Source organism: Macrotis lagotis, chromosome 1 (genome assembly GCF_037893015.1).
Source record: "Macrotis lagotis isolate mMagLag1 chromosome 1, bilby.v1.9.chrom.fasta, whole genome shotgun sequence".
Lineage (NCBI taxonomy): Eukaryota > Metazoa > Chordata > Mammalia > Peramelemorphia > Peramelidae > Macrotis > Macrotis lagotis.
The window spans coordinates 928056692-928077279 of record NC_133658.1 but is presented as its reverse complement, the minus strand read 5'-3'; the positions used below and the strand labels follow the sequence as shown (position 1 = coordinate 928077279).

Genomic DNA, 20588 nt, shown 5'->3' with positions numbered 1-20588 from the left:
CTTCATTTGGGCGGATACAATTTCATACCACTCAGTATAGTTCTTTAATTAATTTAATGGCATTAATATTTCATATTTCTCTCAAGATGAAAATTAATTTCAGGGATTTAGTAGATATACTATATTTTATATATTGTCTATTCAGTCAGATGTATATAGAATACATTTGACCCCCAGAGTATACATTCTTGATTGCTTTTCACAAATCCATCAGTTTTATTACTATATCATTTATGCTGGTTTTGATGAAGTATCAGGTTTTCTTTCTTTCTCCTCTATGTTCTCATATCTCTCTGATATGTACTTTATCTGATTCAATAGTCAGTAGAAATTCACATTAAGACATTTTCCAACTTTATTCTAGTGGAAAATAGCAAACGTATTTGTTGGTATTCCATTGAACTTTTCAAGATTCCAAGTGTTGTTTCTGATTCTATTAAAGGGTTTTAGATTTGGGTAAAGTCCTTCTCTCTCCTTCAGTTTTCTTCTTTAAATTGATGAGCACTGGCCTGGATGAATTCTGAAGGGTGTTTCATCTTGTAAGTTTTCTGAGTTTTGATGTTTTAGGTGGTGATGGCATTCAAGGATGTGGCTGTGGACTTCACCCCAGAGGAGTGGAGCCTGTTGGATGATGCTCAGAAACAGCTGCACAAGGATGTCATGTTGGAGATTGCTCAGAACTTGCTTCTCTTGGGTAAAGACCATTTCCCTTGGGAGCTCTAAATCTGTCATTAGTAGGAGAATCTTCACTCCCTCCCTAATGTAGAGGATTGGTGGCATCCATCACTTCTTAGAAAGGCCAAAGTGCCGACCTCCCTTTTGAAGAGACAAGAATCTGCTGCTGCCTGGTTTTCTCAGGAGAGTTGTTTTTGTTGTGGGCTAGGGATCTTGGAGTTTACTTTGTAGCTCCTGAAGGTTTCTCCTTTTTCATCTGAGTAATTTTAAGTGAAGGACCAAACCAGTGATCCTGAATCTCAGACTTGAGATAATCTCAGGCAGTGCCAGTTTAATCTCTGCCTGGATATGAATTTTGCCTGCAAAGTCTCTCAGCATAGATCCTGTAGCTTTTCCTTGAAGATGGGCAGTGAAGGGATCCTCTGTCTCCTTGGCTCCAGGTCCAGTGCTCCCTCCTCTGCACTATCAGCTCCCTCTAATTCCTAGCAGATGGAAGCAGTGGAATATGACTGTTGCTCTATGAGGGAGTAAAGAAAGTTGGAATTTTCTGATTTCAAGTTGATGCCACATTTTCTTTTGCCTCTCATCCTATTTCTCATAACCCTCAAAACTCATTATCAATAGCCTTCCTGGACACTTTACTTGAATCTTCTTTGGGACCACTTTGTGATCCTTGCTTACATTCCACTTTCCCCACTGAGGAAGAAGTGACAAGTTTCTCCATCCTCATTACCAATTTATTTCCCATGGCCAGGAGTTCCAGTTCCTAGAGAAAATTTGTTTGTCCACTTGAAGCAAGAAGGTCTGAGGATTTCCTGTCCAGGTGAGTGACTGAAGTGTGTAGGCTGGGCCCCAGGTGACTTCTGGATGTTACAGGAAAGAAGTTGTAGACTTGGGGGTTGGAAGACCTGACTTGTTATTCCTTTTCATATACCTTTTAGCAATGACATAATGGGCAAGTAATTAAAACTCTGATCTTCAGTTTCTTTTTTCTTAAATGAGGGACTTGGACTGCCTGAACTCTCATTTCCCTTCTAGTGGTAGTTCAGAGATCCCATTTAAAGTCTTTGTTGGCCATTTTGGAGCATTGAACTCCCAAGAAGAGCAAGAGAGGACTGAAGTTGTCTCATATGAAGTCTCTCTTAGACCTTTCATAGATCAAATTTTTAGGTGACTGTGATATACCAGACCCTTTGTTAAGCACCTAAGACATAAGGAGATTCCCTGTTCTCAAAAAGTTTACAGGCTCTTGAGAAAGATAATATAGCCACACAATTCTATAAAACCTGCTTTATCCAAGCTAAACTAGAGTCAGGTAAGAGAAGGAAGATTAAGGGAACCTAGACGAATTTTATGTAAGAAGGTGGGGTTAGAACTTGTACTTCAGAGAAGGCAGATTGAGCATTCTAGGCATAAATGGTCTTTAACATGGGGGGAATGGGACGAATTTCTCCATAGAAAGTAAGATGAGACACAGGGCATTAGAAAGAAGAACCCAACTACTTGTCTTTAAGAAAGAGCTTTGTTACAAGGTTTCTGTAATACATGCAATTGTGCTCTCAAGTCATTCTTTTCTCTGTCCTTTGATTCAGTGATAACTACAAGGAGACCTCTTAAATAAAGAGCAAAGAGCAAAAAGCCTCCCTGCACAAGAAATGGTTCTGAATGCTGTTTATTGTTGTTATAAAAAGGAAACTGTAAACAAAGGTGTTGCCCTTATATTGAGGAATGACTGAGGAAGTGATGATCCAAGATTACAGGGCCTTATATTCTGAGCTTATATGATGAAAGCCTCAATTTCAGAGAATCTGATCAATGCATTAAACAGCTATGACCCAAAATTTCTTGCTTTTAGAATTCCATTTCTTAACTATCTTGAAAAGTGTATTGGGTTTCTCACTGGTGAGGTAACCCTATGAGGAAATAACATTGATCCATTTTCAGGGCTGTGTATGTCTGAGCTGTCCATCTGTTGTACCACCAGTTATATTGGGCTTTCAAGGAAAATAAAATGGTATGCCTAGGTATGAAGGGGAAAGGGAAAGAATTTTACAAGCTCTTTAGAAGGATAGAAATTCATTTCATCTTAATAGTTTACTTACTGTCCACAAAAAGAATCACTAAGTAGAATGATAAAAGATTTGTAGTGGCTTAATATATCTTTGGAATGGTAGTTCAATTGTCTAAGTAGTTTAGTAATTGATAAATGAACTTTCTGGGCAATTGCATGTGTTACCTAGCTCCCCCCCCCCCCCCCGTGTCTCTTCCTTGAGGGGTAGAAAAAGGGTAAACATCCCACATGTACAAAAATATTCATAACAACTTTGTAGGGGTAAAGAATTTGACAATGAGGGAATGTCCATTAGTTGATTATAAACTCCTCTTCGCCCCCCCCCCCCAATAGTTCTGATAGGTAGAGTATTTCTTCTTGGCATATCTAAATCCTTTATTTCTAAATCCTGTACTCATTTCAACCTTATTTTAATTATGATTGGATAATAGGCATCCTTGTTCCACCCCTGATCTTATTGAGAATGCTGTTATTTTTTCCCCCAATCCATATAGTGATTCCTGATGGTTTTAGAGAGATCCTTATCAATTTAAGGAAAACTCTATTCCTATGTTCTCTGAGAGGTGTTATTCTTTGCAAAGTTTCTGCCATACTATTTTCCAGTTTTCCCCTGCAGTTTTTGTTATAGGGAATTTTTATTCCAGAAGGTGGAATCTTTGGCTTTATCAAACAGTAGATCACTATAATCATTTACTTTTGTTCTTTTGTACCTAATCTATTCCACTGATCCACTACTCTTTCTTAACCAGTACTCTATCACTTAACCAGTGATGACAGTTCCTTAACAATAGAGTTTCAGATCTGGTACAACTAGGAGCCCTTCCTTTGCATTTTTTTTAATAAGATTCTTGACCATTTGGTGCTCTTCGTGAATTTTGCTACTATTTTTTTAGCTCTGTAAAATAATATTTGGGTTGTTTGGTATGGCACTGAATAAGTAATTTAATTTTGGTAGAATTGTTATTTTTATATCTAAGCTTGTACTAATCATGAACTATTTTTCCAGTTGTTTAGTTCTGACTTTATTTTCATGAAAAGTACTTTATAATTAGGTTCATATAGTTTCTGGTGAGAGGTAGATTCCCAAGTATTTTCTGTTGTCTAAATTTATTTTAAATGGAATTTCTCTTTCCATTTTTTGCTGTTTGGTTTTGTTGGTTATACATAAAAATGATGATGATTTTTATGGGTTTCTTTTGTATCCTCTGGCTTTGCTAAAGTTTATTGCTTCAAGCAGTTTTTTGGTTGATTTTATAATATTCTCTAATTATTCCAACTTATTGTCTACAAAGAGTGAAAGTTTTGTTTCCTTGTCTCTTGTAATTCCTTCAATTTCTTTTACTTCTCTTATTGCTAATGCTAATGCTTCTTTTTTGTTTGTTTTTCCAAGGAAATGGGGTTAAGTGACTTGCTCAAGGTCAAATAGCTAGAAAGTATCAAGTGGCTGAGTTGGGATTTCACCTCAGGTTCTCCTGACTCCAGGATTATTGCTCTGTCTACTACAGCACTAATAACCCCTAAAGCTAACATTTCTAATACAGTATGGAACAATAATCCTCTTACTCGCAGTGCTGCTTATTTCCATTACATGTAATACTTCTTGATGGTTTCAATGAGATACTGCTTATCATTTGAAGGAAAGATGGATTTATGCTTCTGATTTTAATAGAACTGGCTGATGTAGTTTGTTGAAGGCTTTTTCAGCATTTCTTGAGATAATCATTTCTGTTCATTGTGTTATGGACATGGGCAATTAAGGTTGATTTACCTAGTGGTAAAAATCCTACCTGATCCTGGTGTATTATCCTAGTAATAACTTGTTGCCCTCTCTTTGCTGAAATTTTCTTCAACATTTTGCATCCAGGGGCGGCTAGGTGGTGCAGTGGATAGAGCACCGGCCCTGGAGTCAGGAGTACCTGAGTTAAAATCCGGCCTCAGACACTTAATAATTACCTAGCTGTGTGGCCTGGGGTAAGCCACTTAACCCTATTGCCTTGCAAAAACTAAAAAAAAAAAAAAAAAAAAAAAAAAAAAAAAAAAAAAAAAAAAATTGCATCCATATTCATTAGGAAAATTGGCCTATTAATTTTTTTTTATCTGTTTTAGCTCTTTCTTGCTTAGGTATCAGCACCATATTGGTCTCAAAAAAGGAATTTGGAGGACCTCATTCCCCTGTTTTGTTTTTAGGGTTTTTTTTTATTTTTGCAAGGCAAATGGGGTTAAGTGGCTTGCCCAAGGCCACACAGCTAGGTAATTATTGTCTGAGACCGGATTTGAACCCAGGTACTCCTGACTCCAGGGCCGGCGCTCTATCCACTGTGCCACCTAGCTGCCCCTTCATTCCCCTATTTTTAAAAAATAGTTTAAACATTTTATTTTCTAAAAATCCTTTCCCTAAGCTACTTTGTTTCTACAAATTCCTATTCAGTCTGGCATCAATAGCCTGGCCCCATAAATGGGATCCCAGGAACCCCAAAGTACCTTTCCTTTCTTAGAAAGTGCCAAGCATGAGATTTTCCCGAAGAGCTGAGCCTAGATGTTTGCTTAATTTAGGGTAAACTGATGTAACAAATGCTCAATGACCTCAACCCCATTTACTCAGGGATGGGGGTATGTCCTTCAGGGCTCTGCTCCAGACCTGTGCAGTTAAGACTCAGGGTGAAGGATTTTCCTTGACCTTCAGGTGCTACAAGATAGAGCTGGGGCACAAGAAAGCAAGGGGAGGAGGGGAGAAGTTATGTGTTTATGTGTGTGGGAGGGGACTAAGCAGGTTTAAAGAAAGCCATGACATGGTAAGTACAGAACAGAAATAAAAAGTGAAATGTGATTTTTTGTTGGTCTCCTAAAGGACAAACTAGAACATCAACAGGGGAGGGAAGCAATTGGGATGGGGTTGGAGAGTTAAGCTGGAGATACCAAAATGCCAGTCAATCCAAAACACAATGGAAGAGAACAGGGCAGTGTTGTTACTACTGTATTCAATATCAGGCTTGTTTTTATACAGAAATAATCCATAAGTAAGAGATGCCGCCAACTTTGTAGACCATCCTCCAGCACTATGGAAATGACCATGCTGGCTGATGGTGATCTGTAGTTTGGTATAACATTTGGTTTGATTTCTGGTTATGATTTTGTAACAGTTGTTTTGTATTTTATAATATACTTTTAAATACTTAAAAAATTTCCTTATTTTTCTTTCACCATTTCTGTAATAATATCTAAATATTACCATAGTGTATGTTGCTTGTTACATTTGAAATTCAGAACATCTATAGAAATATATACGAATTGGTTAAGAATTAAAGATTTTGTTTAAGAAGGATTCTTGGAGCAATAGTTTATTGCTTATATATTCTTTGAACAGGGATATAAGTGAGCATATTAATACAGATAATTGCTTTTATAAAATATTGCAGTTTGAAATTACTCTATTTATACATTTTATTTAACTGTAGATAATGTAAAATACTTGGAAATTTACCTGCCAGGCAAACCCAGAAACTGTATGAAAATAATTACAAAACACTTTTCACACACGTAAAGTCAGATCTAAACAATTGGGAAAATGTCAATTGTTCATGGATAGGGCAAGTTAACATTATGAATTAACAATGACAAGGCTATACAAATTTTATACTTTCTCAGTGACATAATCAAATTACCAAAAGATTATTTTATAGAGCTAGAAAAATACATTAAAACAATTCATCTTGTAGCAAGAGTCAAGAATCTTTAAGGAAATTAATTTAAAAAAAATGCAAAGCAAGGTCTAGTTGTACCTGATCTAAACCTCTATTATGAAGTGGTCATCTTCAAAACTGTTTGGTTTGGGCTAAGAAATAGAGTGGAAGATCAGCAGAACAGATTAGGTATAAAAGGAGCTGTAGTAAATGATTGAAGTAATAGACTGGTAAATCCAAAGATTTGAGTTTCTGGGCTCTCTTTGACAAAACCTGCTGGGAATAGTGGAAAATAATATGGCAGAAATAGGCAAAGACCACCGTCTCTCACTCTCTCCCAAAATCTGGTCAGAATGGGTCTGTGATTTCCACAGGAAAGGCAATATCACAAGCCATTTAGGAGAATATGGAATAGCTTATTTTTGTTCTAGAGAGGAAAGGAGTTTATGCCCAAACAAGAGACAAAGAACGTTATAAAATGCAGAAGAGATCATTTTGTTTATATTAAAATGAAAAATCTTTTTGCATAAATAAAAATGTTATCGAAAATGGAAGGAATGCAAAAAAGCTGGGAAACCATTTTTGCAGTTAGTGTTTCTGATAATAGACACATTTCCAAAATATAGAGAACTGTTTCAAATTTATAAGGTTACAAGTCATTCCCCAATTGATAAATGGTCAGATACTAATGGGTAGGTTTCAGATGAAGAAATTCAAGTTTTCTATAGTCAGAAACACTTCAAATCATTATTGATTAGAAAAATGCAAATTAAAACTACTCTAGAGCAGCTGGATGGCACAGGGGTTAGAGCAGTGGCCCTAGATTCATTTCATTGTAATTCTGAATTGTCTTCCATAAAACTATCATGTCCTCCTTCTGTCCATTTGATTCTGGAAATGATCACATCAGACAGTAGTGGAGGTTGTAAACCCTAACACTGTAAAAACCTTAAAAATACAGAGTTCAAATACAATGACAGAAAATATCAGACATTTAAAATTTTATTCTTCTCGATCTTACCTCAAGCTATAGGTAAAGGTCATGAGCACACCTGAACTGGGAAGGAATTAAACTTTTATGCATGAACCAGAGAATAAGGGAAATTCTTTCCCTCCCTTGTGGCCAGACCATTGAGGTTGCCCATTATTAAGTGGCCCCATTGCTCAGAGACTCTTATTCTTGTACATAAGTCTCTGGTCTCTTCCTGGCTGGACCCATCTCCCAGAATGTGGATCATCCTCCTGAGTTTGTGATTACCACAGGGGGAGATGTCCAGGACTCTTAATTTCTTATCTACTATGTGAAAACTCACTGATCTCTAATGAAATCAATCTTTTACCAGGAGTAAAATTTTTAGAACCTTATTATACTTTGACAAAGGACATTCTGATCCAACTATATTGAATTCTGATTTTTTTTAGGTTTTTTGCAGGGCAATGGGGTTAAGTGACTTGCTCAAGGCCACACAGCTAGGAAATTAATTATTAAGTGTCTGAGTCTGGATTTGAACTCAGGTATTCCTGACTCCAGGGCTGGTGCTCTCTATCCACTGAGCTACCTAGCCGCCTTGTTGAATTCTGAGTCTTAAGAAGTTCCTTGTCAAAGTATAATTTAGTCTAAGTTTTTACAACAATACCTAGTCAAATGTTGATGTTTCTTAGCTATTGGGAGCAGTGGAACCTGTGCTCCTTAGGCTTTTTTTTTCTTTTTAGGTTTTTGCAAGGCAAATGGGGTTAAGTGCCTTGCAAGGCCACACAGCTAGGTAACTGTTAAGTGTCTGAGGCTGGATTTGAACTCAGGTCCTCCTAACTTCAGGGCCAATAGTCTATCCACTAAGCCACCTAGAAGCCCCATGCTTAGAGTTTGAAAGGAAGCCTTGTCCTGCCCTCTTTAGTCCAGAGCTGCAGCCTATATAATTTGAAGGGAAGATCTGGCCCTTCTTTAGCCTTGGAAAACAAGGACTCTCCCTGCCCCAGGTACTTAAACTTAAAATAGATGTTACTTCGCCCTCCTGGAAAAGTGTCTTAAAAGGAAGGTTTTCTTCTGTCAAACAGCAGAATGGTCTCCAGGAAATTTAAGGTTTTGTCTACTCTTGATACTTGTATTCTATTCTTCCCTTTCTTCCTGTAGGGGTGGTGAACCTTCATTCTTAGATTAAAAATAAAGCAAAAGGAAATGATGGGTTGGGGCAGCTAGGTGCATAGAGCACTGGCCCTGGCGTCAGGAGGCCCTGGGTTCAAATCTGGTCTCAGATACTTGGGGAGGTTACTTAACCCTAATTGCCTTGCACATCTGCACATCCCCCCCAAAAGAAAATGACAGGTTCTACAAGAAATTTTCCTGTCTCATCAATCAGGTTGTACACTGGTACATAAGTGTCATTGATCTGATTTATGATCCTCTGACCCATGCGTAACCAACACCGTTCCAGGTGGCAGCCGGGCGCCTGTCTCCTTTCTAGTGGATTTGTGAACCTTCATCCTTAGAATTAAAATAGAGTAAAAGGAAAGACAGGTTCTACCGGAAGTTTTCTCGTCTAAGATAAAGGGTGTTGAGAAGTGCAGGGGGAGCTCAGGGAAAGGGCAGCTTGGCTTGCTCTGAACTGACCTGACCCTCCTGCAAGTTATTCCTGTAGCTTGGTTTTAGCCACTCCTAAGAAAAGTGCTTGCCGCGAGAGACCCGTGGGGGGTCCCCGGGGACATGCTGCGCCAAGGGGCTCGGCCTCCTCTGCCAGTCTGCCCGGGGCTCTCATGGGGGGGCTCGGCCGGACTGCCCTGCGAGCAGCCCCACCTCGTGCAGCCCTCGGGGCTCTCTCCGGAGTCGCCTGGGCCCCCCGGCCGGCCTGGGCCCGGGCTCCTGGCTGCTTCAGCTGGGGAAGGCAGGCTCGCAGCCGCCCTGGGCGGCCCAGGCCAAGTTCGGATGGATCTGCGGCGCCGCGGCCCCACTCGTCCGTCCGCATTTCACCCGGGCTGCGGGGGGCGGCGCGGCGCGGCCGGGAGAGCTCTGCCCGGAGCCGCCGGGGCCCCGGCCTGGGTCTCCCCGTGGGCCGGCCTCTTGGCCAGGAAGAAGAGGAGCGACCTCCCGCTCAGCCCGGGCTGCGGGGACCAGGAGCCGGCGCAGCGCGCCCCGGGGCGGAGCCTCCCCGGGCTATGCCCGTGCGCTGTCACCGCCGGGGAGGGAGCTCGAGCCGCGCCGCGGTGGGCCGGGCCGGGCCGGGCGGAAAGGGCCGGAGGCTCGGGGCTCGGGGAGGCCGCGCAGCTCCCGCCGGCCCGCGGGCAGAGAGGCGGCGAGGGGCCGGGGAGCGCAGGGGCCGCCGGGGCGGGCGGGGGAGGGGCGGGCCGGAAGGGGCGGGGACGGGGCGGGGCGGGGCGGGGCCGCGCTCCCAGAGTGGGGAACTCAGGGGGTCACGTGGAGAGCTGCACGTGGAGGAGGGGCGGGGGAAAGGGCGGCACCGGAAGGAGCCGGCCGCGGTCTGCCATTGGGGGCGTCCTGCGGAGGCCCGCCCCCGCCCCCTCCCCGCCTATCGGAGGGCGGGATAGCCGCGACGCCCCGCCCCTTCCGGCGCTGCCTGCCCCCGGGCCCCGGCGGTCCGGCTGCGTGTCCGGCTCTCCCGCGCCTCCCCTCCCCCCCCCCGTGCCCTGGGGCCCCGCTGCGGCTGCAGGTGAGGAGCCCCCCGCCCCCCCGAGTTCCGGGGGGCTCCGCGGGGAGGGGGAGGGGACCCCGGGCCGGGGCCTCCTCTGAGTCCGGGTTCGGATCCGCCTGGGGGAGCCGGCCGAGCCCCCTCCGAGGGGCCTGAAGGCCCGGGCTCCTCCGAGAGCGGGTGAGGGGCCCGTCCCCCCCGGGGCCCGGCTTGGGGTCACCTCCTGCGCGTGGGGGAGACGCGAGGGGTCGGAAACGGAGCTTGGGGCCGGAAGGAAGAGGGCCCGAGGCCCCCAGAGGGAAACGCGAGTGGGGTCGCTTGTGGGTCCGCAGTTTGGGGCCCGTCCCGAGCTCCGGGGGCCAGAGCAGTCCTGCCCCGGGGCCGGCCCGGGGTGCTGGGGGCCCGGAGCCCGCAGTGAGCACGTGATCGCCTTGAGGCCGAAATCAGGGACCTGGCCCAAATGGTGCAGAACGCAGTGATGCAGGTGGCGTGTCGGCAAAGTGAGTGTCTCCTGGCCCCGAGGCCTGGTCGTTGTGGCCGCGGCACGGGGAAGAAATTTCAGGTCACCCAAGATGTTCTAATGGTTCTAAAGAATGCTGAAAGTAAGGGGCAGCTACGTGGCATAGTGACACAGCACCGGCCCTGGAGTCAGGAGGACCTGGGTTCAGATCCGGTCTGACACTTAATAATGACCTAGCTGTGTGGCCTTGGGTAAGCCACTTAACTCCATTTGCCTTGCAAAAACCTAAAAAAACAAACCGAGAAAATTCTGGAAGTAATAATTTCTATATTGAAGATGGCTAGTCGTTAAACAAGCTTAGGTTGCTACAAAGGAACATAAAATTTTGGCGGTCAACCAATCGGGTTACACATTTGTACATAAAAGTGTCATTGATTACTTTATGATTCTCTAACCCATCCACATAGTCTGTTCTATGTCAAAAATAACAGAGATCCAATTAGACTAGGGCTACTGTCTGCTATTCTGATGCTGTTTTACATGTTATATACAATGGGTATTTATATAAAACATTGGAGTTTCTTCCTCTCCAAAATCTCAAAATTACAAGAATCTGTTCAAGTCTCATTTGGATAACCAAAGCAGTTCTGCTTTCTCAGGATGGACTTCAACTGATTGGTTACTCAGCATCTGCAGTAAAACTTGTAGAGGCAATTAGACAGGCATGAGGCTGTTTCACACAGAAAGAGCCTCCCTTCAGATTTATAACTGGAGACACAGACCTTGTGGAAGGGCAGAAGATGAACATTCCAATCTTAGAGACCTCAATTAGAGGCTGATAGAACAGCTTTTGATTAGAAATATTTTAATTCTAATTTAAGGGATATCAGATTTGACAATAGTCATGAAACAATGCCCTAAATCATTGCTTAGAGAAATGCAAATTAAATAACTAGGCAGCCAGTTAGCACAGTGGAAAGAGCACTGGCTCTAGATTCAGTTCATTGTAATTGTGAATTATCTATCATAAGAAAATCATGTCGTCCTGCCCATTTGACTCTCTGGAACTGATCACATCAGACAGTAGAAGAGGTTGTGAAGCCTAACATTGCAAAAACCTTAAAAATATAGGGATAAAAGCCAATGACAGAAAATATCAGGTTGACATTTTACATTTTATTCTTTTAGATCTTATCTCTAAGCTATATGTGAAAGTAATGACCACACCTGAACTGGGAAAGAGTTGAACCTTTATGCATAAAAAGAGAAGAGGGAAAATTCTTTACCTACCCTTATGGCCTGAACATCAAGGTTGCCCATTAAAGTAGCCCAAATGCTCCTCAGAGACTCTCATCCTTGTACACAACTCTCTGGTTTCTTCCTGGCTGGATCCATCTTCCAGCATCTGAATCATCCTCCTGAGTTTGTAATTACCACCAGGGGAGATGTCCAGGAGTCTTAATTTCTTATCTAATATGTGAAAAAATGACTACTCTGTAATGAAATTAATCTTTTAGCAGGAGTAAATATTTGAGAATCTCATTATAAATTGACAAGTGTCGTTCTGATTCTCTTATATTTAATTCCGATTCTTACAGAGTTCTTAGTCAAAAGGATAATTTAGTCTTAAGTGTTTTCAACCATTCCAAGGTTAATGTTTCTTAGTTCTTACAAGGAATGGAAGGTTTGCTCCTTAGATTTTGAAAGGAAGATCTGCTCCTCCTTTAGACTTTGCAAACAAGGACTCACCCTGTCCCAGTTACTTAAAAAAGCAGTTACTTCAGTCCTGAAAAATAGCATCCTAGAAGGATGATTCTCTGCTATCACAATAGAATGGTCTCCAGGAAATTTAAGATTTTTTCCTCCTCTTGTTCTCTTCTGTTCCTCTTCCCTTTCTTCCTTTTGGGGTGGTGAACCTTAATTCTTAGATTAAAAATAAAGCAACAGAAAATGATAGGGTGGCTAAATGTGGGATAGAGCATTAGCACTGGAGTCAGTAGGACCCGAGGTCAAATTTGATCTCAGGTGTTCAATTACTAGCTATGTGAACTTGAGCAAGTCACTTAACCCCCACTGCCTTGCAACCCCCCACCTACTCCCTCCCACTCAAGAAAAAGAAAATAATAGGGGCTACAGGAATTTTTCTTGTCTAATTAATCCACCAGGTCTTTCATTGGTACCTAAGTGTCGTTGATTTATGATCCTCTAACCTGTTCATAAGGTCTGTTCTCTGTCAGACCTAAGAAGGATCCAGATGGTAGTCAGACTCCTGTCTCCTCTCTAGTGCAGTTGTGAACCTTCATCCCTAAAATAAAAATAATGCAAAAGGCAATGAAAAGTTCTTCAGGAAGTTTTCTTGTCAAAGAAAAAGGGGGCCAGTTTACTGCCTTTTCAGGATGGTCTGTGTCTCTGATACTTTGCAAACTTGCAGATGCAATCAGGGTGAGCAGGCTGCTTAGAAGAGGCTGATCTTACCTTCGCTTTGTTGCCTAAGGTTACTTGAGTTTTATTACTGCTACGTGATGAATCTCAATTCAGAGCCAGGGATGCATGTGTGGAAGAAAATAGAGGTTTATTAAAAGAGGTTAAAACAACAAATAAATTGATAGGAAAGTTAAGAGATTAAAGAGAAGACCACTGTGGGTTGCTGATCGAACTGCTCAGGCCAGTTGACCAGGGTTTCAATAGGAATCGGGAAGGTAAAAGAGGAAGATTCCTTTCCTCAGATCTTCTTAAATTCTCCCTCAGAGTCCATGGGAGCCATGATGACCTGGGAGGGACCCAAGTCCATAACTGGAGATTTTGCCTTTTGGGAGGAGTCTCTTTTGGGTGTTCTTGGATGTACTTCCAGAGCCTGTTCTCCTTGGCTACCCCACCAGAAGACAATGCAACCAAAATTGGGTTAGAGGTCAGGCCCTCAGGTGTGGCCTAAATTAGTTATTAAAGGAAAAAGGAAGAAGGAACCTTCCCTCAACAGTGCAAACAAAAAGATTTACAAAGTTTGTCCCCAAGTAAACTCAACACTCCCTATGCTCATGTTTCTTTTGCATCAATTTTTGCCTGGAGATGCTCAGAGCTAGAGGGGGGGGCCCATTTACAAGCCCCATTCAGCCTGAGAAGCCAGTTTTGATCAGAAATATAAAACTTTGACAGATTTCAGAGTGGGAGGAGGGCAGAGGACATCCTGAAAGATAGCTATGAAGAGCTTAATGTGACGAGTATTTATAGAAAACACAGAGAGTTGGCAACTCTTGGTGGCCAACCAATCTGGTTCAACATTAGTGTAAAAAAGGTACCACTGGTGACTAGTTGCTCTCCTTCTCCATCCCTGAGGGCTGTCCTGCCTCAGAACTTACCTGATAAGGACTCATTCAGCAACAGGACTAGGATCTCCGATTCTGCCTGGATAATTTAGGTCTTCCTCAGATAAGTTTTACACATATAAAAACGGGATTTTTCCCATTCCCAAAGGTCTTGAACCATCCTGGTCTCCTGCCTTCTCAGGATGGTCTCTGTCTAATTGTTGATTCAACTGGGAAAGTCAGACTTGCACATGCACATAGAAGGGTTACAGGCTATTTCAGAGAGACCAAGTCAGGCTTCAGATTTATATCTGGAGAGACACAGACTTACTTATTAGTCTTAATTAGAGGCTGAGAAACTCAAGTTTTGATCAGAATTATAAGATTTTAAAATTTTCACTTTGGTACTTGGTAAGGGATGTAGAGTGCAGGGAGGCCAGAGGAGCGGTGGAAATGGGAATTCTGATCAGTAGCCACTGAGGCTCTGACCAGATCCCACAACTTCTAATGCCTTTTTGCTCTCCATGAATGGGAGAGGGACAGAAGGGAAGGAATGGGCAGGAAAGGGTGGGACCATCTGCTATCCAAACTTAACCCTTCCCTCAGAGTGTCTCTCTCTCCCCTGAGCAGAGAGCTAGGGTCTGAGGTCCCTAATCTCTGTATATCCTTATAGGTTGCCCTCTTGCCCAGGAAGAAAAAGAGAGACCTCATTCCTTCTGGGATCCTTCTCCCTCCTCCGCTCAGTCTGCAGAGGACCCAGGCCTGGCCCAGGCAGGGAGACCAGAGCCAAAGGGAATGGCCCTTGGGAGACATAGCCCTCCACCACAGGTAAGTGCAGTGTGCCCACAGATCAACATCAGGGAAAGGGGGGGAGGGTCTGATTAGAGAGAACCAAGCCCCAGATGGAGTCCTGACCTAGGGTTTTTATACCTATTGAGTATCAGAAGACAGGATCTAAGAAGCCACCTCTTGTTTGTCCAATAAGAGAAGGGAGAGACAGGTCCTGGAGCTAAAAGGAGGTCCCTGTCAGTTATGCCAAATCCTCCACAAAGGTGAAGCATCCCTTCAGGATATGGGCACACCCAGCAACCTTGAGGTAATGGGATGAGGTATTACAGATCAACACTCCCTCTAGTACAGAAGCAAGAACCTTTCCAAGTAGGCTCTTACGGTTTGAGGGACCTGAGAAATCTTTTGCTTTAGAAACAAAGATTTTTTACTTATGCTTTGAAGGAAGCCTAGGGGAGGAGAATAATATTCCCACCTGAAGAAACAACCATTGGAAAGTCACTGAGTCTGGCAGGTCTTCATGAAGGATCATTGAAACAGCCTGGTTCAGAAAGGAAGGAAGAGCAGGTATGAGACTAGAAAGATGGTCTGGGCTTTTTACATGTCGCCTACTTTCTGCCAGAGACCTTCCAAAGAACAGCTGACTTGGTCTTCTTGCCAGAATTATCAGGATCCACCAGCGAGATCTCAAACTGTATGCCAAAGTAGCAATCATCAAAGCCATCTGCTAAGCAGTAGAGTAATGCTTCTATGGACCCCACACTCATCTCATACTAGTAAATGACCGTAGTTATCTATAATCCATGTTTTTATTTGACTGAAACTGCTGGGAAACTTGGAGCAGCACAATATGGCAGAAACTAGTCATAGATCCACATCTTGTACTGAAGACTAAGAGAAGGGCAAAATGACTGCAGGATTTCAACATAGAGGTTAATCCCATAAATTACCAGTCTGATTTCCAATTAGGGAAGAATTTATAACCATAATCGGAATAGGGAATATTCTAAAATGTGAAATGACTTATTTTGATTATCTTAAATGATTGTTGACACATAAAACCAATGTAACCAATATTAGATGAAAAAATGAAATCTGAGGAAAAAATTTTTTACATCTGTCTGTGATAAAAGATATCATTTCTCAAATTCTAAAGAATAGTTTCTAATTTATATATTTATCTATTTATTTATTTTTAGGTTTTTACAAGGCAAAAGGCTTGCCCAAGGCCACACAAGTAGGTAATTATTAAGTGTCTGAGGTTGGATTTGAACTCAGGTCCTCCTGACTTCAGGGCCAGTGCTCTATCCACTGTGCCACCTAGCCTCCCTTCTCATTTATTTTTTTACATATAAAACTAAAGACCTATTTCCGTGACATAATATAATAAAAACTTGATTGCACATAAAACATCAAATATACTCTGTCAAACTTTAGTATTTAAATTTCTTTCCCCTTCCATCTCCCTCTCCACTTGAGAGAAGTCTGTTGCTAAAAACAAATAGAAATATATATGTAATATTCCATGATTTCTATTTATCAGTTCTTTTTGTAGATGTAGAAATTGTCTTTATCCTTAATTTGAATGTTAATAATCTTCCCCTGAAAGTTATTCTTCATCCAGTGTTGTTTTTGCTGTATACAATGTTCTCCTGGTTCTACACATTTCACTCTTCATTATTTGATTCAAATCTTTCCATGTTTTTCTAAAATCATTGTGCTTACCATTTCTCATAGCACAGTTGTATTCCATTGCAATCTTGTGCCACAACTTGTTCAGCCATTCTCCAATTGATATGCATTCCCCAAATGTCCAGTTCTTTTTATCAGAAAATGAGTTGCTATGAATATTTGAGAACACATAGGTTCTTTGCCTTCCCTAATCATCTTTGGAAATAGAATTATGTAGAGGAATTGTGGCCTTCTATTGCCAGTTTCATTATCCTTGGTATAATTCCAGATTGTTTTTCAGAATGGTTGGATCAGGTCCCATACTCCAATAATGAATTACTAATTTGATTTTTCCATATTCCCTTTAAAATCTGTTTTGCCCCTCTATCAGTTTATACAGTCTGAAAGATATACTCAAGGTTGTTTTAATTTACATTTATTTAATTATTAATATCTTGGAACATTTTTTCTTAATGACTTCATTGTAAAACTACCTGTTCAGGCCCTTAGACCATTTGATAACGAATTTTATTCTTGTAGATTTGAAAAGGTTTGTGTGTGTGTGTGTGTGTGTGTGTGTGTGTGTGTGTATACATACATATATACATACATATATATGTGTGTGTATATATATATATATGACCTTTCTCTAAGAGACAGTCCTAATATCTCCTCTCCATTTTTTTGCTTTCCTTTTGAGCTTTATGTTTTTATATAATATTATTGAAATTATTCATTTTATACCTAATTTTGTTCTCATCTTGTGTTTATTCATAAATTGTTTTCCTATCCAAATTGTTTGATAAGTAATAATTCATATTCTTTAGATCTTTTTGTAAATTTTTTGTTAATATATAGGTTGTGTGTCTATTCTGATTTGTTTTGGCAAATGATATTTTTGACTTTCTTCTTTCAAAGGAATGTTCTGATTTTTTTCAACTCATTTTTTTATATTGGCCCTATCTATCCCTGAACCATTAATAGTGCTTCAATTATTTAAATCTGACTTTGTATAAAAAAATTTTGTAATTTTGTTCACATCATTCCTGGACTTTTTTGTCAGGTATATTCTCAGGTATATTATACTGTCTAGAGTCAGTTTTTTAACAAATGTTGATGCATATTAAATTTAGGATTTCACATGTAATTGTATTATATGTAATTAAAGTATAATTTAATATTTCAAAATTCAACAGGGCATTAATATTTAAATACTCTTTAGTTAGTAGTTAATATTGAAAGGAAATCTTTAATATTAAAAACATTTTAAAATGCTTTCTTTTACTGTAATCACTTTTTTATGCAAAATTTGGCTTTCACTGTAAGATTTTTGGCATTTCATCATGACATCTAAAAGGCTAAAAATATGTGGTCATGGAAAACATTATAATAGTCTTGTTGTGAAGGTAAGCATATCCCCCATTCCTTCCAAAGGAAAAATAAAGCAAAATAAAGTATGCTTCAATCTGTAATGAGTCACCAACAACTCTGGCTTTGAGGATGCATTGTATTACCATAAGGTCTTTAGAATTGTCTTGAGTCATAGCATTGTTCAGAAGGGATCATTATATAACATTCCTGTTTCTTTGTATAAAGTACATTTCTCTTTGTATCCACTGATGAAAGTCTTTCCTGGTTTGATAGAGACCATACCGCACATTGTTTTTCATTGAAGAGTAGTATGTCAGTTGTAATCACTCACCATAAGTTGTTCAATCATTCCCCAAGTGATAGGAATTCCCTCAATGTCCAGTTCCTCATCACAAGAAAAGAGCTGTTATAAATATCCTTATGCTTGTAGGTCTTTTTCCTTTGTGTTTTTTCATCTTTTCTGATGGTGGCACTTGTAGGTCAAAGGGTAGACATGGTTTTATAGCCCTTTGAGCTTAGTTCCAAATTACTTCTCCAACAGTGCATTATCATCTAATTCTGCCAACATTTCCTCCAACATTTGTCATTTTCTCTTTCTGCCCCATTAGCTAATCTAATGAATTGTTCATTTGTTCATTTCTACAATTGATAGTAAAATAGGACATTTTTTTAAAAAAATGACCATGGATAACTTTGATAACCTCATTTGAAAACTTCATATCTTTTGAGCATTTATCATTTGGGGGATAGCTCTTGATTTACTCCATCTTGTTCCCCTACCCCTATTTATTCTATTCTCTCTCTCCTTTCATCCTGTCCCTCCTTGAAAGGATTTTTCATTTGACTGCTTTGCCCTACAATATTCCCTATGTTTTATCACCTTCTCTACCCCTTTCTCCCACCTCCTTGCCCTCCTAGTTTCTTCTAGGATAAGATAAATTTCTGTATCTAACTGTGTATGTGTATGTGTGTGGGTATATTATTCCCTCTCTGGGCTAATGTAATGTTAGGCTCACTCATACCTGCTCAACTCCCCCCCCCCCCCCCAACTCCACTAAAAGCCTCTTCTGGCCTCTTCTTTGTGTTGTAACTTATCCCATTCTATCCCCCATTTCCCATTCTCCCAGGACATTGCTCTCCATTTCTTAACTCCATCTTTTCATTATATTACCCTTTCATATTCATCTTCTCCCTGTGACTTGATTGTATATGCTTCTTCTAACTGCCCTAAAAATTGAGAAAGTTCATTTGAGTTATTGGTAACATCTTCCCATGTAGGAATATAAGTAGTTCAATATTATTAAGTCCCTTATGATTTCCGTTTCCTAAGTTTCACTTGAGTCTTATATTTGAAGATCAAATTTTCTATTTAGCTCTGGCCTTTTCATTAGGAAAGTCTGAAAGTCCCCTATTTCTTTGAATGTTCATCTTTTCCCCTGAAAGAGTATGTTCAATTTTGCTGGGTCATTGATTCTTTTTTTTTTTTAAGGTTTTTGCAAGGCAAATGGGGTTAAGTGGCTTGCCCAAGGTCACAAATTATTAAGTGTCTGAGGCTGGATGGATTTGAACTAAGGTACTCCTGACTCCAGGGCCAGTGCTCTATCCACTGCACCACCTAGCCTCCTCTGGGTCATTAATTCTTGATTGTACACCAAACTCTTTTGCCTTCTGGAACGTCATTTTCCAAGCCCTACAGTCCCTTATTGTAGAAACTACTTAATCTTCTGTAATCCTGATTGTGATTCCCTGTGAATTGAATTTTCTTTCTAGCTACTTGCTCTATTTTCTCCTTGATCTGGGATCTCCAAAATTTGACTATAATATTCCTGGCAGATTTCATTTTGGACTCTCTTTTAGGAGTTGATCTCTGGACTTTTTAAAATTTCTATTCTTCTTTGAGAATATCAGGATAGTTTTCCTTGCTTATTTCTTGGGAAATGATTCTAGGCTCTTTATTTTGAATATTGCTTTTAGATTGTCCAATAATTTCTCCTGGATCTATTTGCTAAGTGCGTTATTTATCCATTGAGAAATCACACATTTTCTTCTAGTTTTTCTTTTTCTTTCTTTTTATTTGGTTTTATTGTTTCATGATTGCTCACAAAGCCATTAGCCTCACCTTGATTGATTTTTATTTTTAGGAATGGTATTCTTGAGTGAATTTTTGCATCTCATTTTCCAATTTTGTTTTTTAAGGCATTCTTCTCTATTGGCTTTTTTTACATCTTTTTCCATTTGACCCAATCTGATATCTCCCTTAGTTGATTTTCAAAATCCTTTTTGAATTCCCTCATTGACTGAAACTAATTGATATTTTTCTTTGAGGCTTTGGACGTAGAAGCTTTGACTTTGTTATCTTCCCCTCTGAGTATATATTTTATTTTGCCTTATGACCACAGTCACTATTTATGTTCACTTTTTTTTCCCCTTCTGTTTCTAGCTCATTTCCTCAAGCTATGATTTGATTTTAAGTCTTTGTTAAGGTAGGGCCAAGACTCCAGAGAAAATTCAGACCCTGTTTGAAACTACTGGTTTGCCCTAAGAGCCAACATGAATCAAACCTCTTAAGAGATTTTTGAAGGTGAAAAGAGGGGTAAATACATAGGAAGATGAGAGAGCATGAAGGGTAATGAAGTAATTATTATTATTATGATTGTAGTAATAATAACTGTGAATAGGATGAACACTTCCATAAAGTAGAATGTGAATGCAGAGTGTATTAAAACCCCAAATCCTATGATATGCTGTATATAAGGAACACATTTGAGGCAGAGAGATAGATAGAGAGCAAAGGCAAAGGACTGGAACAGAATATATTATGCTTTATGTTAAGTGGAAAAAGCACGGGTAGCAATTCTTATTTCAGACAAAGCAGTTGTAAAAATAGATCTCATTAAAAGGGATAAGGAAGGAAAAGATATCATCCTA

General features: G+C 40.5%; 1 protein-coding gene across 1 annotated transcript in view; it reads left to right on the top strand.

Moving 5' to 3' along the window:
• LOC141510156 (uncharacterized) overlaps nucleotides 1-20588 on the top strand; it is a 63454-nt gene that overhangs the window by 33589 nt on the left and 9277 nt on the right. Inside the window, 3 exon segments of the mRNA XM_074220181.1 lie at nucleotides 568-694; nucleotides 9090-10088; nucleotides 14503-14657. Coding sequence (XP_074076282.1) covers nucleotides 568-694; nucleotides 9090-10088; nucleotides 14503-14657 — 1281 coding nt within the window.